Here is a 22255-nt window from a genome sequence, read left to right on the forward strand (position 1 = left end):
TAGGCCCCCCGTGCTGCCCGACAGTCAGGCCACCTTTCCCAGTCCATTGCGTGCTCTCTCTTCCTCCTCTCTTCTAAGCCCCCTTCCACCTCCCTCCTCACTTCCTGTTTCACTGAGGAATCTGCAGAGAAGCAATCGGAAAGGCACCTATGAGCATCTGCCTCTTTCTATCTCCCAGCTCCGGGCCCAGACCCTCAGCTTCTTGCCCTCCTTCAAGATGAATGAACTGCCTGGGTTCCCTCCGAAAGCTGGCTCCCTCCCCATGTGCTCCAGAGCCTGCACCTGACTCTTACTCAAGGATTTCACTGCAGCAAGACTTCCTTCTTGCATCAGCAAATTTTCTTTCTTTTAGTAACTTCTATTAGCATATACACATGCTGTTATTTCCACTATCTTAAAAGCCTAATTTTTGTGAGTGTGTGATATGGTGAGCTTGAAATCATAGGGTCAGGCCTATATAAAATGCTATCATAAATACACTGCAAACCCAGGATCTGGGCTTGGCTGCTCTTGGGAGCCCACGATGCCTCTCAAACCAGTCAAGGGCAGGCAAAGCCTTCTTCCTGCCCTTCTCTGCCCCCGCAGCTCTTCAAATCCTGCCCAATTCTGCCATTCATTGACTTTCCTCTGGCTGACACCTCTAGGACTTAGGATATTCCCTATGTTCTCTCCAGACACCTCCCAGCCAGGCTCAGTTTTCCAAGTGTGTTTTCCTATACTGTATTCTCATCATGTGCTGTCGTCAGGGAGCCACATCAGGACAAATAGCTGGAGAGGAGAGCCAGGTCCCTCTCCTGCAAAAGCCTGACAGAGGAAGATCCCTGAGACTGACAGAGGAAGAGTCCTCAGTGGGGAGGAAGGGAGAATGAATACCGTGGGAAGGTAGTTTTATGCAATAAATCCATCCTGGGCTGCACCAATAGCCAGTAAGGCCTGCAGGAGATGGGGAGGGGAGCGAGGGCTGTTGGAGCTGAGGACTGAAGGTGGGGACATCGCCCCTAGCACATGGCTGTGGAGAGAAGGGACAGCTCAGCATTCTGCTGAGGTCCACTCTGCTCAGGGGCCCCTGGCACGTACTGCCTCAGGATGAAGTCTCACTCAGCCTTGGACTAAATAGGGTCAGGCAGGCCTGATACAAAAATGGAGGGGCCGGCTAGAGCCTGCACACATCACTTGAGGGCCTACTATGTGCAGGCACCTCTGGGAAGACCCCTTCCTTCTTTCCCACACGCTGGCTTGTTCCTGGCTTGCTGAGTCGCTGGGGTGGCTGATCTGCGTGCTAGCACTCCCCCTTCCTTTCTTCCTGTTATTGTGACCTTCAAACTGTAAAGAGCCAGGCAAACCCATTCTCTCTGCACACCCAGTGAATTCGCCGGGGTTCTCCAGAGAGTATGCATGTATGTGTGTAGCAAGGAGGAAGAGAGATCTGTTTTAAGGAGTGGGTCTGTGTGATCGTGGAAGTGCAAGTCCAAAATCTGCAGTATGGGCCAGCGGGCGGGGAAGAGCCGCAGTTCTGGCCTGAAGGTGGTCTGCTGGCAGAACCCCCTCTTCTTCCAGGGAGGCCAATTTCCTTCTGTTAAGGCCTTCAATTGATTGGATGCATTATGGAGAGTAACCTGCTTTTCTCAAAGTCTATTGATTTAAATGTTAATCTCATCTAAAAAATAACTTCACAGAAACATCTAGAATAATGTTTGGCCAAATATCTGGGTACCCTGGCCTAGCCAAGGTGACACATGAAACTCACCCTCACCCCCAGTGTGTAAAGCCAAGGATATTTTGCACCCTTTGTCCAGGAGCCCCACGGACCTCACTGTAGCACCCATACAGGGTCTCTAATACCAGAAGCAGCAGATGTATCTGGTTCCACCCTCATATCCTGTAGCACAGGGCTGAGGCCAGCACTGTTCCTGGGCTATCGGAGCATGCAGGATGAGCAGCTGGGCTCCAGAACTCTGTAGCACCCACCATGGCGATGCCCTGAGCCCAGGACATGCTGAAAGTATGCGGTGTTATGCCACCTGTAGGGACAAACCCTGCCTGTCCTCTGGAAAGGCCCATGGCTTGGGCCTCAGCTGCACCTGGTGTTATGTTCCTAAATAGGAACATAGTGGGGGAGTGCCGTGTGGCAAGACAGCGCCTTATACCAAAGAACCCGAAAAGAGCACAACAGGGCCATGCTTCTCATATACTTATAATAATCAGAAACTAAAACTATCAAAATGCTTCTGGGGCAGTTCACTCCAAAGAGTTCCAGAAGGTCGAGGCAGGTACAAACTTAGCTGCCAGAATTCAGACGTGGAAACTTCTCACCCTCGTTCAGTCTCTTTCCTTCCCAGCCCTTCTGCATTACAAATCTTCATCATCAAAAGTCTCCATGCACCTCAACATTATCATCTCATCATCAATGGGAAGGTCTGGTTCCTGCAAAACACAGGGTAGAAGAGGTTTACATTTTTATTCAAGGGTTCCAGGCCCCAAGCAGATAGGAAGGCCCAGGTATCTTGGGTGTGCCCAGCTGTTCCCATCTACCCTGTATCTCTTCAGGGGCACTTTCATCTCCAGCTTCCAGCCAGGAAGTGGGGGCTATAATAGGGATGGTCCCTTTTCCAGTTCACTCAACAGTCTATGACATCCAGAAAGGATATAGCAGGGCTGGCCAGTCAGCTCAGTTGGTTAGAGCCTGGTGCTAATAACACCAAGGTCTAGGGTTCAATCCCTGTACCAGTCAGCAAAAACGTTGGGGGTAGAGGGTGAAGGATATAGCAGAACTGGCTTCTTTCCCGTCCTGGGGATTTCCAGGATCCCATAAGAGAGACAGGGAAATCGTAAAGATGAACTACCCCAGGGTGCACCCACCAATGGAGCACCACGCAGCTGTTTTTATAAAAAAAGGAATGATAGTGCTCTATCTGGTGTACACGATTTAAAAAGGCAAAGTGTAAAACAATGTGTGTAGTAGCCACCCCGCCCCCCAAAGGGGGGACAACTGCTAAGGGACGGTCACCCGATGTGTTTGTAAGCATATATAAATATATCTGTAGAATATCTCTGGACGGATGTACAAGAAACTGGGCATGGCAGTTGCTTCTGAGGAAAGGTACGGAGTAGTATGCCAGGGACACTGGTAGGAGACAGACTAAGTTTTCATTGTATATCTTTTGGTAACTTTTGAATTTTACACCATGTACATGGGTTACCTATTAGGGGATGACTTTTTAAAGAAGCAGTGTTATGTTTGTCTAGCAAGAGTTTCTTTTTCCCTTTACAATGACCCCAGCCAACTTCTCAGTACTCCCCATTAACTCTTCCCATAAAGTATGTTCCAGAATTTTTGCTCTTCCTGTGTCTCCCCATCTCAGCAGAAAATGTCCCCTGTCATTTGTTAGCCCTGCAGATTGGGCCTGGGGCAGCACCCCTAACCCCAGCCAACCGTCTAATGAGTATGGGACCTGGTCCCAAGGGTGGCAGTCAGATGGGGAGACGGTCTCTGCAAACCAAGGCTTTCCTGCTCTGGAGAAGCAGTTCCCATTCACCATGCTCTGCTGATGGGGAAACGGGGACCAGGGGTATCAGAGAGGTGGGATCAGGCGGTCTCTAGAGAATCACATGGGCCCCTTGTTCAGGGTGAAGACAATGGCAGAGGCTGAGACAAGAGGGAGTCAGAGTAGGAGGAGGTGCCAGGAGGCCAGTTGTCCTGGGAGGGAACCGAACACCTAAGTCTCCATCATGCAAGTGCTTGAATGTTGTTCAAACTGTTCTGTTTCCTTCAGCCTCTGAAAATGGTGTCTGAGGCATTTTTAAACTGCAGATTTGCTGAAAGCAACAGTCTATGAGATGTTTTCTGGTACTGGATGCTGAAGTGTATTGAATAGTGTCCCCCCCAAATTCATGTCCACCTGGAACATTATTTGGAAATAGGGCCTTTGAGATGTAATTAGTTAAGGATCTCAAGATAAAGTCATCCTGGATAGGGTGGACCCTAATTCCAAATGACTAGTGTCCATAAAAGAAGATGAGAGGGACAGAGAGACCCTCAGAAGAAGGGCACGTGAAGACGGAGGCAGTGACTGGAGTGATGCAGCTACAAGCCAAGGAGTGGGAGGATTGCCAGAAACCCCCAGAAGCTAGGGAAAGGCAAGGAAGCATTCTTTCCTGGAGCATGGCCCTGAGACACCTTAATTTTAGACTTCTGGCCTTCAGAACTATGAGAGAATAAATTTCTGTTAAAGTTTAAGTCACAGGGGCCGGCCTGTGGCTCACTTGGGAGAGCGTGGTGCTGACAACACCAAGTCAAGGGTTAAGATCTCCTTACCAGTCATCTTTAAAAAAAAAAAAAAAGTTTACGTCACAAGTTTGGGATCATTTGTTTCAGTGGCCCTAGGAAGCCGGTACAGGTGCTGAGTTTCATCCAACCTCCTCCCATGAAGCTGGCAGGGGTGGGGGCGAGTTGCAGGGGAAATGGGGAAGAGAATGAAATTTCCCTTCTTGCCCCAGAGTCCATCAAAGCCTGAGGCCTCCTGCCCCAGCACCACTTGGAGAGCTTGTTCAAAATACAGATTCCTGGGTCCCACTCTCACAACACTGAACGAGAATCTGGAGGCCTCAGGAATCTGGATTTCTTTTTTAAGTTTTTGGACAAGTTTGGCATTTTAAAATGAAATTAACCAAAATAGGAAAATAATGAGTAAAGAAATAAAAAGCCTGTTCTCATCCAGGATTCTTATATGTGGGTCTCCTCTGAAGACCATACAGGGAGTTCATGAATGCTTTTCAGGGAGTTCCCTGATCTCCGTGAAATTGCATATTTCATGTTGTGTGTTATCAATATATTTCCAGGACAGAGGGCATATCAGATTTTGGGTCTGTGACTACTTTTCTAAAAATAGAAAAAGAAAAGGATATCACTAAGTATGTTAATTAAGCAGATTGTTAGAACAGCCTACTAGGTTGTCATTTAGGGGATGGGATATATTACATTTAAGAAATGCAGACTTTTATGGTGGGCTCTTGTGACTGGGGTCTGTGTAGAAGACTGTACGGGTTAGGAATGTGTTAGGCTGCAGAATATCTGCCTTAAACAATACATTCTTTTCACTAATTGGACGACTGTGGGTTAGGTGCCACTAAGAGTAACTCAGAGGGTCGCTGATGTCGGCATGACCCAGGCTCCTTCTTTCTTTCCTCTCTACCCTTCTTAGTATCTTGGCCTTTGGTTCTCGTGCATCTCAGTGTGTGGCCTCAGGATGGCTGTCATCACTCCAGGAATCATATCAGGGTTGAAGGTGGGAAACAATGTGGGGAGGGGACGCACCCTTGGCTCTCTTAATCCTGTCATTTTTGTAAAGAAGCAAAAGTTTTCTCAGAAGCCCCCTGCCATGTAAGACTTCTCTTAGAGCTCACTGGATAAAGTTGGCCTCATGGCTACGCCTCGCTTTAAGGAGCTGGTACAGGTCGAGCTCCCACGGCAGTTCTCATGTGGATTCTCTAACCCCTGCTTGTTCTTTCTTTTCTGCTGTAGGTGGAGAAAGGAAGCAGGGAAAGCCAAGACTTCCCCTTTAATCTATTCTCGAAGTCTTGGTAAAGCGGACTAATTTAACTGTGTCCAAGAGAAAGGGGACAGCTGCTAAGGGACGGTCACCCAAAGATGGGGGAGGGAGAGTGGCACAAACCACCGGGAGGGCTCACGACTCCCGGTGGGGATTCAAAGTGGTCTCTGCAGAGGGAAATGAAGAATTAGTGGGGAAAAGCCAAATTATGCCTTAGCCTGTTAAAAAGGTGTCCTAATCATTTTTAGACAAACATCTGCCATTATCATAGCTTACCTTTTTAAATAAAGTGGTATTTTTGCTGAATCAGTAGAGAAAAATCCATGGCTATGAATCTGAAAGGGCCTGTGCCCTTGGTGGCTCAAACGTAACCCCCGCCCCCTATGAAATCATCCAGGAATAGACCCCTCCTAATAAAGAACCCCACAACTTACGTCATCATAAGTGGCACCGTCAGCTTTTTGGAAGCAGAAATTAATATCCTGCAAAAGCCGACAGCAGATATTATTGTGGGGTCTCAGAAGATATTGAAACAGCTCAGCCTTTTGGAAAGGTGAGAAATTTACAAATGCCTGCTAAGAGCCAGGCCCCTAGGATCTGGTCCCTACTTCAAAGGGCTCCCAGTCTCAGGTCTTCCCTGGAGGACCTCCCTCTGTCTATTTCCTACGTTTTCCTGGAGGTCTTCCACTCCACAGGATGGATTAGGCTGAAGGTGACTATTCATGGTGCAGGCCAGAGAGAATGAATGTCTGCCCAGTGGCCTCCCATGGTATGATTGGGGTCCTCACGAGTCCTTTCTGCCATCCTAAGGGAGGTGGGCAGAGGACCCACCACACTCTGCTCTGTCCTACCTGTTTTAACTGAGTGTTAACACAGCAAAGGTCTTTAAAAAAATCAATGATCTGCATATAGAGCTGGAACTTTTCCTCTGGATTTTCTGGGTTGCAGCTGGCAAACACTGAACTGACAACAGAAAGAAAGAAGAAACAGCAAATATTTAGAATCCTCATCTTTCACCTCTGCTTGGCAGCCCCCTTCTTAAAGTACTTGAATTACAGTGTGAACCAAGCACTTCTAAACAGCCAGTTGAATTCTCGGACAGCCCCGAGCTCTTCTTGAAAGGTCTGCATTGCCTCTGCTCAAATGTCACATCCGGAATTCCCTGGAAAAGCGAGACTACGGTGAGGCTGGCTCTTGTGCCCTAATGTCACGTTCTAAGCATCGGCCTCTGGAACAAGGGAGCAAGATTTCCTCTGCCCCAAGTCCTCCTGCTACAGCACTGCCCCATGGTCTGGTTCTGCCTGTGGCTGCCGAGGCAGCTCATTACTCATTTTGAGTTCAGACAACGAGATGCCCCCAATCGGTGAATCTAACACGTAACTCAAGACTTGGCATGGCACGGAAAGGAGGCCTGTTTTGCAGGCTCCTTTCCCAATGCCTTCCCGGGAAAAGGGGGAAGCCCAGTGCCACTGGGGCCTTTGAGATACAGGCTGTGAGTCATACGGTACAGCTGGCATTTTGACCTCACTTCTTCCTGGGGTGAGCTCCCACAGTCTGGTTGGGAACTCTCTGGCAGCAATCCCTGCCTTTTCTACGGAAAAAAATGTTAACAGATTGCTTTTTTGTTCCATCAGCTGGGTAAGGAGCTCCAATTACTGCCTGAGAAGTACACTTTAAAAACTTCTCGACAAAGTGCAGAAATAGGAACATCTGCTTCCAGCCAGTTTCAGCAAAATCAAACTCCACACACAACTGAGAGGAGCTTAAGTCACTACAAGATCGCTGTGGAGTGGACACGGCCCTTCCCTTTCGATCCCACTTCTCCCCAAGTCTGTCTACCCTGGGTGGGGCAGGTGGATGGGGGAGCAAATGCTGATGTCTGCTTTGCCTGAAGCTCTGCTCAAAGGCCGCCAGGTTACCAGGGACAGTGGTGGCTGCATGGCTTCACAGACCACCCGTAAGCCAGGTCCCCATCAAGAGCACAGTGGAGATATTCACTGGGATCACAGGGACATGACCAGTCACCCTCACTCCCAAGGCAGAAAAATCAAATGTCCAGGCCTCTTTATAGCCGTGACATCAGCACAGGTATCTGAAGGACCTGTCCTGAATGTGTACCCCCAAGATCCATATGCTGAAAGCTAATCTCCAATGTGATGATATTAGGAGGTAGGACCTTTGGGAGGGGAGTAGGTCATGAGGATGGAGCCCATATGAATGTGATTAGTGCCCTTATAAAAGAGACCCCAGAGACAGACCTCGTCCCTTCTGTCACATGAGGTTACATTGAGAAGGTGCCATCTATGAGGAATGGGACCTCACCAGACAATCTGTCAGCACCTTGATCTTGGACCCCAGCCTCCAGAACTGTAAAATAAATTTCTGTTGTTCATAAGCCACCATCTATGATATTTTGTATAAACAATGGACTTATAGCAGGGCAGCCCTAAGCAGGGACAAGCAGGACTAAGACATACTGGGAAAACTGTGCAAAGTACCAGATGTGCTGCCACAACCTTGAGCTGATAACCTGGTGTGTCCCAGCCCTGTGCCAGGATGGAAGAATTTTCTACTCTGAGGACACCCCAGACAATGACATCCCCAGACTAGGACCATCCACTTCCAATAACAAGAAAAAATGGATCCCCAAGAATTTCCACTGAATTATGCACCCATCTGGGAAGAGGAGAGGCTCCTAAACATCAGGGGTGCACACGCAGGTGTGTGCACACACACACACGTGTTCTCTCTCACACCTGCTTCCTTACCTAGGGCTAGATGTACTTGGAGCCTCACTTTTGTCTAGGAAACTCGCCACATCAAATGCATCTTCAAAAAGGATCTGAAAGAAAGCACAGAACTTCACATGGCAGCAACAACTCCACAGTTTGATGCTTGCTCTAGGCTGCTGGGGGAGCGGAGAGTAGACAGGCCCTCTCTCTTAAGCCCGCATCCCAAAAGGGCATCCAGAGCAAAGCTGGGGCCCAAACCCAGGGGCTCTGCTTGGTGGTCTTCCCGGGGGTGAATATTAAGTTCTTGACTGCCCCAAGCAAAGTGCCAGCCCTGGAGGTGGCTGAGAGGTACGGGAAGCACTGGGGACTGTGTCTCCTCTTTCTAAAGAAGGTGGGAGCTCAGGCGTGAGATGTAACAGCCAGAGCCTTGATTTACAGCTGGGAAAGACTCATCTAAACCCCCCAAGGAGAGACTATTTAAGCCCAGGAGCCACAATTGAGCAGTTTCTTGCCAGCGCAGCTGAATACAGAGGTTAAAGGAGCTCTGGGGTTAGGCTGCAGGAGGACCAACTCCCAGCCCTGCCACTGACTGGCTGTGTGACCTTGAACAAGTTGCTTAAGCACTTCGGTCCTCCTCTACAAAACAGGAATCACAACTGTTATGGTTGAATGCTTGTCCCCTCCAAAACTCATATTGAAATTTAATTACCATTGTAACTATTTAGAGGTGGGGTCTTTAAGAGGTGATTAGGCCATAAGGGCTCTGCCATCATGGGTAGGTTTAATGCCTTTTAAAAAGGGCTTTTGAGAGTGGATTCTCTCTCTAACCTTTCACCATGTAATGACAGAGCAGGAAGGCCCTTGCTGGATGCCAGCACCTTGATATTGAGCTTCCCAGCCTCCAGAACTGTGAGCCAATAAATTTCTGTTTATTATAGATTATCCAGGCTCAGCTATTCTGTTATAGCAGCACAAAATGGACTAATACAACAACAGTGTCTACTTGTAGGATTGTTGCAATTAGTCTTGCTATTTAGACAGATTTTGGTCTTGCCATTTCCTAATTTTTTTAAGAATATTAAATATTCTTCACACTTCAGATGGTCAGATTTAGCAAATAAAAATACTGGATGTCTACTTAAGTTTGAATTTTAGATATAGAACAAACAATTTTTTAGCATAAAAATGTCCCAAGTATTGCATAGGACATTCTTATCCTAAAAACTTAACTGGGTGTGCTTTATTTTCTCTGGTACCACATTTATGCTGGCAGCTACCCCAAGGAGAGGAGAGGAAGTTCTCTGGCCCTGAGTTGGCAGGTGCTGGCAGATCCCACCAAGGCCTCTCCTCACCCCTACCTGGGACACACTGCTCTTTCCCCAGAGGACTTGTGTCTGCCCTCTAAGTCCTTTCAATTTGCTTTGCTGAAACTGAATCCTTCGGGACTTTGGCCATATGGATGGTCCCCTCCTAGTTTTCTGGACATTTTCTGGTGTCCTATTTGATTTCCCTTTGGTCACTTCAAAGAGGATCTGGAAAGGGGCCACAGAAAGGCCTGAGCTCCTGTGTGCATCAGCCCAGAAGCCCAGCAGCTCAACGTTTCCCCAGCAGGACTGAGACAGGGACCCGGGACCTACATTCCTGTCCTCTACCAATCTTCCCACCAAAGTTGCAGGCCACACATTGTCCTCATGGATGCAAACTCCTCTCACAAGCCAGCCTGGGAAGAGAAACCCAGGCCAGGCTCTGTGGCTCTTCTGGAGTGCCCACCACAGTTACAGAGCCATGCCTCTCAAATCCTAAAAGGAGCTGTCCAGGGCCTTTTGGGCACACCTGACCTTGAGTCCGTGGACTGGCCGACACATAACTGTCTGCAGTAGAACCTCTCCAGATGAGCCAGGAGCTGCAGCTGTTTCACTGCAAGTGACGTAGAAGCCACAGCAGGAGTCACTATGGCTCTGTGCCTGCCTTGAGTGTGAGTGTTCTCTGTTCCGCTTACCTTATCACCCAGCCCTGGCCGGGCCCAAACCTGGGGACAGTGGTGCAGGCAGAGCCCTGGTCCTGGGCACAGCTGAGGGGATCTGCTGCCAGCTTCCCTGAACACCAGAAGAACATCAGCCCACAGCCCTCCCTGAAAGAGGCCAGATAAGCCATTTCCATGATTTGGGGACATTTGATTCTGGGTGTTTTCTCTTTGAGTCTGCTCTTCCTTGAGGAAGTGTTCATGCTGGCAAACATGCACACATGTACACACCCAGGTAGAGAGATTTGAAAAAATGTGTGATGAGAGAGACACAATCCCTGACACAGGAACTGAGTGTCCTGGGCACTCTCTAGAGGCCTGTAAACTGGAGGGACAGGACTAGGTGACATCTGCTGTTTTCCAAGCTTGGGCCTGATGGTTGTGGAAGTTTCCAGAAGGAGGGGGGCATTCCAGGACTGTATCCCGAGCGTCAGAGGCACTTGGAGGCTCTCTGGCTCTAAAACTCCACAGAGATGCCAGGAGACTAGCTTGACTGTCTCCTCAAAGGGACCACACACTGAGGGGCATTTGGAAAGTCAGGGCCAGGGGTGCGGGCCGTGGATGCTAAATGTCCTACAAAACACGGGACATGTGCAGAGAGTAGAGAAATGCCTGCCTCTGGGGTACAGGAGCAAGGGCAGCCTCCAGCCCTGTGGGAACAGCAGTTTTCTGAGACTCTCCTAATTCGGGAAGAGCAGCCGTGGGCCTGCTTTTATCTCAGTGCTGGTTGACTGCTAATGCCACCTGATGCTCTGCTTAAATGCTAAGAAATGCATTTGTAGTGGAAGTTGTGGTCACCTCCTTCTCACTGAGCTGCAGCAGTGCTCCTTGGGGTGGGACTGACCGCCTCTCAAGGACTGGGCCTGATTGGTCCAAATGGGATCCTTCCTTGATTGCCAGTCATTGGCTCAGTAAGCTGGCCATCTAGCTAATTAGAGGGGAGGAGAGGTGTGGTGGAAATTTCTGGAAAAGTTCTTCCTCCACTCTTAAGAAAGAGCCTTCAAAGGAAATCTTTCTTCCTCTTACCTGATGGAAAGGAGGAAGAACCGACAGCTCGATTGCTCCAGCTGCTCTTGTGCAGCCACAGGGAGGGGGAGAAGTGGGGAAGGGAGGGAAGGAGAGAAACCAGCCTTAAGATGAGCAGAGCAGACAGAAGGGAGGAACTGAGTCCATGGGGACGTCACTGAGCCACCCGACCCCTGAGCTGCCCGACTGACCCAGCCCGCCCTGCCTGGATGGGAGCAGTCCACGTCTTCATGGTTTCATAATCAAGTCACCCACAGCCAGAAGTGTCCCAACTAATACGACCTTCTAAAGCCTTCTCTCCTGTGATTCCCCACGGAAAGGCCAGGAAACTAACAGGAGATTCGGCAGCGCTGCCATGTGGTCACCGAGATCACGTGGAGGAAATCAGAGACCTACTGTGTGAGCCAGAATCCGAACAGCCCTGCAGCCTCGCTGAGTGACCCCGAGCCCAGCTCCGAGCCCCCACGGGGTCTGCTCACCTCCTCCGGGGTGGAGACGAGCGAGCAGCTGGCCCCCTGGCTGTCCACCCCGCTGTCCCTCACGCTGCCCTCGGCGCAGGGCCCCACTGGGCCCAGGAGGTGCTTCTGCGCGCAGGCCTGCAGGAGGCTCGCCTTGTGTTCCTCCGACAGCTTCTGCCACACGTGGGAGATGGCCGCGGAGACGATGGGCAGCGTCACCTCCAGCGAGGAGATGATCCCGTGCCCCGTCAGGAGGTCCATCGTCTGCTTGTAGAAGGTGAGGTACCTGGAACGGCAGCGGCACCCCCTCTCAGCCCCAAGGGTCGCGTCGCAGCGCGTCCTCAGGCTGCCCGCCTGGCCAGTCTCCGCGTGCCCCGACCCTTGGAGAGCAGAAGCCGTCCTGGGGGCCTCTCCCGGAGTCCTCCCGGTGCCCCGCCCCACCAAGCTCTCTGTCCTGTGGAAGAGGAGAGGTGTGGTGGCTCTGCTGTCATCCTATGGGGAAATGGCTTAAAATTCCGATCCCACGAAGGTGCAGGCATGATATGACTCCTGCTTTAATCTGGGGCCTGTAAGTCAGGCTTGGCTGTGGGGAGAGCCTCCTGCAATTCCAGCATTGGCCCCTGAGGGGTCTTGCATGTGTGTTTGTGTTGGGGGATGGGGCGGGCTTTAGCCTCTACCCAAGGCACCCCAAATAAACACCTAGTCTAAGTAAAAACAGTGTATGTGGTGTACAAATGTAGCTTCAGACTATATCTCCAGCCCCTCTGCCAATCCCATCCCTGAATGCCTCCTATATGGAAATTCTGGAACTTTCATGATCAGGGCCCTGTCCCAGTTGGAGCCTCTGTCCCCTTTCTCAGGGGAGCTCCATCGGTGCACCAAGCCATCCCACCCAACTGTTCACACCGTTCAAATTCCATGAGGTCTGGTGACAAAGTGACTAGGGAGTGTGAGGGCTCCGCATTTTTCTCCTCTTCTTTCTGCTCCTCCTTCTGTTCCTCTTCTTGGTCCTCCTCTTCCTCATCTTCTCCTTCCTCAGCATCCTTCCCAACTGCCTCAGTTGGGCACCAGAGGAAGGAGCCATTCAGAGGAAAACTGTTCAAGACCAGGCTGGGGGAGAAAACAGAAACATGGCTCCTACAGACTAATGTCCTTCATGAACATGGACAGACATTCTTAACACAATTTTAGCAACAATATGTATAATCCAACTATATATATATGTATCAGAAAATGTTAAAACATCATGACCAAGTGAGCTTTATCCTAGGAATGCAAGATGGCTGGTTCAGCATTTGAAAACCAGTCAATGTAATTCACCATATCAACAGACTAAAGAAGAAAAATCATATAATCATCTGACAGATGCAGAAAAAGCAGTGGACAAAACTGACATCCATTCATGATAAAAACTCTCAGCAAACTAGAAATAGAAGGCAACTTCCTTAACCTGATAAAAAACCTATAGTTAACATCGCACTTGATAAAAGACTGAGTGTTTCCTCCCTAAGATCAGGAATAAGACAAGGACATGCACTCTTACCACTTCTCTTCAAAATCACACTAGAGGCTCTGGCCAGTCCAGTCAGGTGAGCAAAAGAAACAAAAAGTATACAGACTGGAAAGGAAGAAGTAAAACTGTCTTTATTTGCAGACATTGTGATTATCTATGTAGAAAATCCCAAAGAATCTATAAACGTGTGACTAGAACTAAGAAGGGAACTTAGCAAGGATGCAGAATATGAGGTCAATATAAAAGAATCAATAGTGTTTCTATACACTGGCAATGAACAATTGGAAATTGGCATTTAAAAAGTGCCATTTACAATATCACCAAAAACCATAAAATACTTAAATTTAAACCAAAAGCTTAATCTATATTTAGAACATTAGTAATAATGTTCCCCTTCCAGCATCTGTGACACCTGGGTGTACTATGGTTCCTTTTCGTCTTTGAAGTCTAATTTGGCTTTTCTTAGGTTCCCATGAGACTTGGAATTTAGGCTGATTTGTATTTTCCTTATTTTCATGTGTATCCTCCAATAAAACCATTAGTTGAGGGTTTAAAAAAATATATATACATATAGAAAAAGCTATAAACACTATGAACGATATGAACACTATGACCTCATTTCTCTAAAAAATAATGTGCAAAATTTAATAAAACCCAGATGGATATTTTAAAAAATTAACATTGATTTTCTTTGCGATGTGAGATGATAGATATTTTTGGGCTTTACTATATTTTCTACATTTTCTATAGTAAGTATGACTCATTTTTATAATCAGGGAAAAGCCCAATGTGTGTTACTAGAATAAAGTATGAAAGATTGATCTCCAGCATAAGACCGTTCTAAACAGGTGAGCGGCAGCCCTGATGTCCTTCCTGTGCGCTGGAGGAGGGTGAGCCGCTCTAACACAGCACCTGCTGTGCTCAGGACACAGTGGCAGTTTCCCATTCTCCTGGAGTTTTCCAGGTCTCACCTGTCATTTCTGGAGTACAAGCTGGCATATTCTTTCCTGACCTCCTCTAAGGTGTTTGCATTTCCATCTTCCAGGTTGAAAGATTCTATCGAGGAGTTGAAGGCAAGGGTCACAGAGTAGAAAGTCAGAACCCCCCCTCCGGTCTTTCCCGCCTTTTGGGACCTGGTGGACCATGGTGAGCTCCTGTACTCTCCCAGGGACAACGTTAGGGAGTTCAGAGCCCAGTTCCCACCTCTCCTTCTGTGTGTGAGTTGAGAGCACTAGACAAGCTCCCATCCACTTTTGCTCTGGCCTCTCGAGGCGGGATCAGGTGCCTTCCACAACACCCCCATAGGGACCTCATCAAGTTCACACAGCCTGGCGACTCCTGCTGGTTCTGCCAGACTGCAAGCTCCCTGAGGACGGGTGCATGACCCTCAACCTTAGCCCAAGCACGTGCCTGGCATACAGTAGGCCCTCAGTAAATACTGTTGACTTGGTGTAAACCGATCTCTCTGTTTTCAATAGGAAAACCGAACCAGGCTTATCTAGGGAGGGAGATGGGGGTGGCAGGTTGGATCTATTACCTTTCATCTTCAGCAAATTATCCAGGGTTTGTTCCAGTTCCTGAATATGATTCTTCGCCTTATTCAGAACCTGCCACTGAGGACAGAGACAGACAATGCTGAAAAGCTGGCCTTTCACTGCAGAGACTGGATTTGTGGACCCAGGAACCCCTTCCCTGAGACCATGCTCCCTCAGATGCAAAGTCAATCCCTTGACACTGTCAATAAAAAGGACAGGCAGTTGTTCTAATGCACAGAAGGCCGACGTTTTATTCATATCTGATAGAGTTTGGATGTGTTGTCTTCCCAGAACTCATGTGGAAATTTGATCCCCAATGTGGCAGTGCTGGAAGCTGTTTGAGTCATGGGGACAGATCCCTCATGAATGGATTAATGTTCCCTGAGGGTTGAGGGTAGTGAGTGAGTTCTCGTCTGTTAGTTCCCAACTAAAAGACCTCGGCCCCTTCCCTCTCTCTCTCTTACTTCCTCTCGCCATGTGATCTGCTTGTACCCACCGGTCACCTGCAGCTTTCTGCCAGGAGTAAAAGCTGCCTGAGGCCCGCACCAGATGCATCTGTCCCAGAATCATTAGCCAGATAAACCTCTGTTCTTTATAAATTACCCAGTCTCAGGTTTTCTGTTATAGCAACACAAAACGGACTAATACAATATCCTAGAAATGGATTCTTACTGAAATACCAAGTATTTGGAAACAAACTTTGTTCAGCTAACTACTAGTGCTGCAGAAAAGCAAATGACTATAGAGGCTGCTTGAAGGTGAAATAAAGGGGACTGGGAGGCTTAGTCTGAATGAATGTCAACCCCAGGTTTTCACAGAGGCACAGAGCTAGACTTTGCTCAGTTATAACAATGTGCAACTGGCTGGTTAATATTAACGTACTATTCTTACAATATTTTTATTTGCTAAATGCATACACTCTAGATGCTTTAAAAACTTACCAAATGCTTTGTCAACTTAAACTCTGAATTTTCCCCTTCTCCCTTCCTCCCTCTCTCCCTCCTTTCGTTTGTTCCTTCCTTCCTTCCCTCCTTCCTTCCTTCCCTCCTTCCTTCCTTCCCGTATGTAACATTATTAAAGTCAAAATGGTAACTGCAATATTATTCAAAAACAAGAAATGCTAAATGGTGTTAGGCTGACTGCCTCTATCTGTCAGGGGTTACAGACATTCCTCGAGCCCATTTAAGGTCAAAGCTGTGTGCTAAGCCCCCTGGACACAAGGTAAGTAAGACTGACCCCGCTTTTAGGGTGCTGAAATTCTAACAGGGAAGACAAGCATGGGAGCCTCTCCTCTCTACACAAGATAGAATTAAGTAAGTGCTAACCAGGGGTAGAAGCAGAGGGCTGTGGAAATTTACAACTGGAGGGGAATATTCCAACTGGAGAGGACAAGAAGACTCCGTGGAGCAGGGCAACTGAACAGAGCGACTGAGCTGACCTTTGAAGTGTGCACAGAATCTCAAAGGCAGAGCTAACTGCATGGCAAAAACAAAGAGGCTACCAGGAGAGGCGGGCCTCGCTCAGGGAACAGTGGCAGTGAGGTGTGGCCAGCGTGCATGAGGGAAGAGGGGGAAGAGAGTGCAGTGGTGAGGGGGGTACTGGGAGGGGACCCCAAGGCAGCTAGGGGACAGCACCCTGAGTTTTGCAATTCTAGATTCCTAGGGATTCTGACTCACGTCCGAAAGGAGACTTGGCGGGGGGTGGGGGGTTGGGGGGTGGAGCTGGAGGCACAGTGCCCTGCTGACCCAAAGAGAAAGCAATGGGAATGACAGCCATGCAAGAACCCAGTGACTGTAAGCTCTCTGAACACTCCTTTTAGAGCAAGGTCTACCCCATGCTCCCACACATTCTGCTGTCCCTAGTCCTGGGGCTCATGATTACACTGCTGGGTCAGCAAGGACTCCACACCCTCTTTGCTATCAGGGGACAACTGGTTGCCAGGATCCTGGGCTTGTTCTTAGGGTAAGAAGATGATTCTCTGTCTACCATGGTCAGAATGTTTGTGTCCCCCACAAATTCGTATGTTGAAACCTAATCCCCTGATATCGATTTTTTATGTATTAGAAGCTTGATCCCTGCTGTAACTGTTGGGAGGGTGGGAAATCCTATTATGGTAATTGAAAGGTAGGGATTTGAAGAGGTGATTGGATTCTGAGGACCATGCCCCAATGAATGGATTAATTATGGTGGTCATGGACGTGGTTCCAAGGGCTTTAAAAGGAAAGCACATGAGAGTCTCTCTCTCTCTACTTCCACCATTCTGCTGTGTCAGACCCTGTGTTACTGTCACCACCAAGGCCTTCACCAAATGTGTTCCCTGGACTTTGGACTTCCCAGCCTCTGAAACTGTAAGCAATACATTTCTTTTATTTACAAGTTACCTGGTTCCAGATATTTTGTTATAAGCAACAGAAATAGACTAATACATCCCCAATGAGATAGTATTAAGAGGTGGGGCCTTTGGGAGGTAATTAAGTCATGAGGGCTCTGCCCTTAGTGATTAGAATGAGATTAGTGCCCTTATAAAAGAGGGAGCTTGTTCACCCCTTCCATCACATGAGGATACAGCAATAAGGTACCATCTATGAACCAGAGGGTGAGCTGTTCCTTAATCTTGGACTTCCCAGCCTCCAGAGCTGTGAGCAATAAATTTCCATTGCTTATAAATTACCCAGTCTAAGGTATTTGTTTACATCCCAGCAGGGGTGGCAGCTTTAGGTCAGTCCCCACCTTGCTCCATAGTCCCTCCACATATAGAAACACCTCCTCCCCCATACCCAGTCCCCATACCTTTGAAGCTGTGAAATCAGACTGGGGGTAAATGGTCTTCCTGAGGTCGTTGAAGAGCACTGACATGGTGGCTCGGTGGCGGGCCTGGGACAGGCGTCTCCGGGCCAACCGTGGCTCAAGTTTCCTTGGCTGTGCCAGTCGCTGGGCTGTCACTGTGCCACTGGGGTTGCTGCCTTCTCCAGGGGTTGCCATTATGAGCTGCAATGTAATATTATGCTTTTTTTTTTGCCCTAAATAATAAAAGTACATTATTAAAGAAAAAGGAAGGCAGACCAAAGCAGACAGAAAGGAGTAGCCTCCCAAGTAAAAGGTTCCAAACCAATGAATATATTCAATAACAGATACAAAATAAATCATGGATGATGCAAAATCTGTTATTGAAGCTCAAGTCCTAAAGTCATAAGGCACCCATATGGGACTTACAGTTGAGGGGCACTGGAGATTACCCAAGGAGGTTTCCAGCACATTGCAGGTACTCACCAGACACATGTTAATTTCCTTTTTTTAAAAAAAGAGATGACCGATAAGGGGATCTTAACCCTTGACTTGGTGTTGTCAGCACCACGCTCAGCCAGTGAGTGAAGCAGCAATCCCAATATGGGATCTGAACTTGTGGCCTTGGTGTTATCAGCACCGCACTCTCCCGAGTGAGCCACGGGCCGGCCCTGACACATGTTAATTTCAAATGTGGTACTCACCAGATATTTCTTTTTTTAAAAATTTAATTTTTTATTTACTAATATACAATGTAGTTGATTTTTGTGTCCCTTTACCAATTCCTCTTTTCCTCCTCCCTCTCTCCCCTCCCCCCATCAACATCATATCTGTTCACTTGTCTTAACAAGTTCAAGAGATTGTTGTGATTGTTGTGTCATCTTCTCCCCACCCCCCACCATTTATTTGTTTGTATATTTATTTATTTATTTATTTTTAGCTCCCACAAAATGGTGCAGCCTCTATGGAAAATAGTATGGAGGTTCCTCAAACAACTGCAGATAGATCTACCATATGACCCAGCTATTCCACTGCTAGGAATATACCCAGAGGAATGGAAATCATCATGCTGAAGGGATGCCTGTACTCCAGTGTTTATTGCAGCACTATTTACAATAGCCAAGAGTTGGAACCAGCCCAAATGTCCATCATCAGATGGGTGGATAAGGAAAATGCAGAATATCTACAGAATGGAATTCTACTCTGCTATAAAAAAGAAGGAAATACCACCATTCGCAGCAAGATGGATGGACTCACCAGACATTTCTTAATTTCAGGTGTTAATTTCAAGTGTATGTAGCCAAGGAGGGCAGCCATACCCTGAGATCTTGGGTTTCACAGTCTGTTCAAAGCTGAACAGGTATGTTCCCCACCCTGTGAGGTCTTTCCTACCTTGAGAATGCCCCCTCTTTGATCTGGGTAGTGATCACATGGGTGTATACATATGAAAAAATCCATCAAGGTGTACACTTTAGATTCATGAACTTTTCTGTGAATATATTATACCTCAAAAAGAAAGAAGAGAAGGGAATGCACTCTACCACCTGCGAAAGCAAGAAGTCACCTGACGACAGAGAAGCAGAAGTGGACTTGCCTTGTCTTGCTTCTGGTAGATTCTGGAGATGATCATTATGTTGTCTTTTGTAACATCTGAGCTTACAAATGAGGAGCCCTTCCCTAGGTGAGGTGATTCTGGGACATATATATATTAGTTTTAATTAGACAGGGGCTCAGGCCTCTTATCCGGGTCATGGACCCCTCCATCGGGGGTCACTCCACCACTCAAAGGACAGCTGCTCCCCACTGCCCTGCCAGCTCTTTGAACAAAGGGCTGCTTCTTCGTCACCTCTGCACCCCTGTGCCTAGCCCAAAGCCCAGCCCCCAATAGGAGCTCCATGCTGGGGTTTTGGAGGAATCAGAATGGGAGGTCTCCGCTGGGTCCACTCTCCCCTGAGCTCAGTCCTGCTGTACAGGGGCAATGCATGATTTTGATCAGGAGTTTGTCAATTTTGATATATGTCAGTCACCTGGGGAGACTGTTCAAAATATACATGGCCATGCCCTGTCTTGAAAACACCTGATCTGAATCTGGGTGGGCCCAGCATCTGTGTGGACAACATACTCCCCAGGTGATTCTGACACTTTTGCAGTTTGAGAGCTGCCACTAGGGCACCACAGCTGATAGCAGCTGGGAACAGAATCTCCTCCATGAAGGGAATATTGGGGAAAGGAGATGGAAGAAACCTTTCCTACTACATTTTAGCAGAAAGAATCGGCCAAAGAGATAGTGAACCCACTCAGACAGTGTGGGAATTTAAGTTTTTAGGTCAGAAAGCAAATGTCTCATTGACGATGGGGTCTTCACCAGCGTATATGTCAACTTTTCCTCGCTTTGCTTCTCAGAACAGTGGCAGGAGGATGGTGACTGGGTGACAACTGTAGTTGCCTGTGCTGATCCCTGCAAGCCTCCGTAACATTTATTAGCGGAGGTTACACCACAGTACCTTCCGAGGAGGACAGCCACGAGATCTGCAGAGGCCACCGCGGTCCAGCTACAGAGCTCTGTTAGACTAGAGGCCATGCCCTTATAGTGTCCAATTTCCAGAAATCAGCTAATCTTTATTAGGAAGCAAAGTGAAATAGTGAAGGTTTTGAACCCCAGGGAAAAATGGGAAACTTTTGAATATAAGAACATAGGTGTTCTCTACTTGTTTAAATTAAAGAGAAACATGTGCCTGGACACGAGGGAATTTAATTCGATAGACACAGAAAGGGAAACTGATGAGAAACATTGTTCCATGAGGGCCCTTCAAAATGTTCATGGAGAAAATGGAATTAAAAGATAATAGAAGTATTTCCATGAACTTTTTGAAGACCCTCTCGCACATGAACAGAGGTATAAAAAATACCATGGTCCTCCCAGGATTTCAAATTTGCCAATAGTATCAGAATACTGATACCAAAGGCCTCTGGGCTTATGGGGAGTCTGGAGCTCTCCCAATGCCAATGCTGGTAATTTGGGTTTTTTTCCCCCTGGCTTCCACACAAACATACTGCCTGAGGTGTCCAGATGGCTGTGTGGACAGTTTCAGTCAGTAGATAAGGGTGCAGCTCTCTGCCTCTCCCATAGGGAGCAGACTTTCCCATTACCTGCTGCCCCTAGGGCTGTGGGCCTTCCCACCTGCCTCCAGGAGCGGGGACAGCACCAGAGCATCCTAGCTAGCTGCTGGGAGCTGTGGCCCCCACATTGCCCCGGTCAGGAGCTGGAAGAAAAATATGCCCCTGGGGTTTGCAGGGGAAACACTGCCAAGAGATGGGAGAAGATCCTCACACTCTGCTTCAAGGCGAGAATCAAGTCCAGTAGATATTAAACTTCATTAGACCTTGTGTGATTGTAAATATCCTCCCCCTAAATGCCGCCTCCCACTTCCCAGCAGGGATGATTTTGCTATGATTCCCAAAAGGCATTCTTTCCAAGTTATTTTTATTGACTTGGAAATTGTTTTCTTCTCTGTGGCCATGATAGGAGCTTAAGTTGATATTTTTCAGACAGAGCTTTTTATTGCAGTAATACAGTTAGGTCTGTCCCATCACACCTGTGATTTGTGGGAGGGGCTGGCTTGCCTAGGACAGTGCCACAGAAATCACCATCTCGTTGCAAGACCCTCCTCCACCTTATTCCAAGATTATCTCTTCTGCTAGGAAAAGGGGAACGGAACATATTGTGAAAGGTGGAATATAGTTAATATTGTACAAATGAGGTCAAGCGACCTTTTATTTAAAGACAAAAATCTTTTCTCCTAAAAGCCTTCTGCAAATGCAAAGTGTGTTAAGGAAACTGCTATAAAGTTAAAGCAATGTGAAGAAAGTAGAGCAGTGTATAGTCTAGAACACCATCCCTAGGGCCTGGAAACCTGCATTTTAATAGTCTTGCAAACTAAGAATCTCCCCATTTCCTCTTTCTCTCACTTTTGTTCTTTAACAAAGAAAGTTTGCTCTCCTGCCCACCAACCTCCATTCTGTGGCCCATGGCCTTTCCTCACTCTGTCACCCCTTTCTGTCCCCCCCTCCCCACCTCCCAGTTTCTACCTATCCAGCCAACTTATCCTTCAATTTCCAGTTTAAGTCCCAAATCCTCTAAGAAGCTTCCTAGACCCAGGTCACACTGGTTTCTAACTTAATCTTATTTTCCAACAAGTCAGGTTAGAATTCATGTATTAATTGATGACGTCCCTCCCAGGATGCTGTACTATGGACAGGCATAAATGATTAACTCAAACACTCCCTTTCTTGGCTGCTTCTCCCAGACTAAAATCATGAAGAGTTCTATTGGCTGGACCACTGAGACAGCATCTCCCAGGTATGGAGACGAGCTGGGGTTGAATGAGCTAAAGGAAAAAGAAGACGAGTATGAGAAAAACTAGAGAGGGTAGGGGGAGGACCAACATCTTAGTTCCTCTGTAACCCAGAAGACCTCTCTGAATCCCAAGCATTCACTCGCTCGTGAATTCAATTCTTGGCAAGATTCACAGTGAGAGGCAATACATTTGAGAAGCTGAAAAAAGCCCATTGAAGGTGTTACTGGCCAATTGCTACATAAGAAAGGTAGGGAGAGATTATACACAGGCAAGAATC

The 22255-nt window shown here is 47.7% G+C and overlaps 1 protein-coding gene across 1 annotated transcript; it reads right to left on the reverse strand.

Annotated features, from left to right (window-relative positions):
- Positions 1 to 2213: 2213 nt before the first annotated feature.
- On the reverse strand, positions 2214 to 17818 carry STRA8 (stimulated by retinoic acid 8). The gene is made up of 8 exons (XM_008585815.1): positions 17627 to 17818; positions 14839 to 14914; positions 14273 to 14357; positions 12857 to 12883; positions 11810 to 12074; positions 8318 to 8391; positions 6401 to 6512; positions 2214 to 2424 (listed from the first exon to the last, which is right to left on the reverse strand). Exons 1-8 carry the CDS (start codon positions 17816 to 17818, stop codon positions 2350 to 2352), a joined length of 906 nt encoding a protein of 301 aa, XP_008584037.1. The 3' UTR covers positions 2214 to 2349.
- Positions 17819 to 22255: the final 4437 nt, after the last annotated feature.

Source organism: Galeopterus variegatus, unplaced genomic scaffold (genome assembly GCF_000696425.1).
Source record: "Galeopterus variegatus unplaced genomic scaffold, G_variegatus-3.0.2 Scaffold3726, whole genome shotgun sequence".
Lineage (NCBI taxonomy): Eukaryota > Metazoa > Chordata > Mammalia > Dermoptera > Cynocephalidae > Galeopterus > Galeopterus variegatus.

Excerpts from the sequence above, each read along its gene's own strand:
- STRA8 (XM_008585815.1), bottom strand. The coding sequence starts at position 17,818 with ATGGCAACCCCTGGAGAAGGCAGCAACCCCAGTGGCACAGTGACAGCC. Across the intron at positions 12,884-14,272 it reads TTGTACTCCAGAAATGACAG|TTTTCCTCTGAATGGCTCCT; the intron begins GTGAGACCTGGA and ends GGTCTTGAACAG. Across the intron at positions 6,513-8,317 it reads CCAAGTACATCTAGCCCTAG|TTCAGTGTTTGCCAGCTGCA; the intron begins GTAAGGAAGCAG and ends TTCTGTTGTCAG.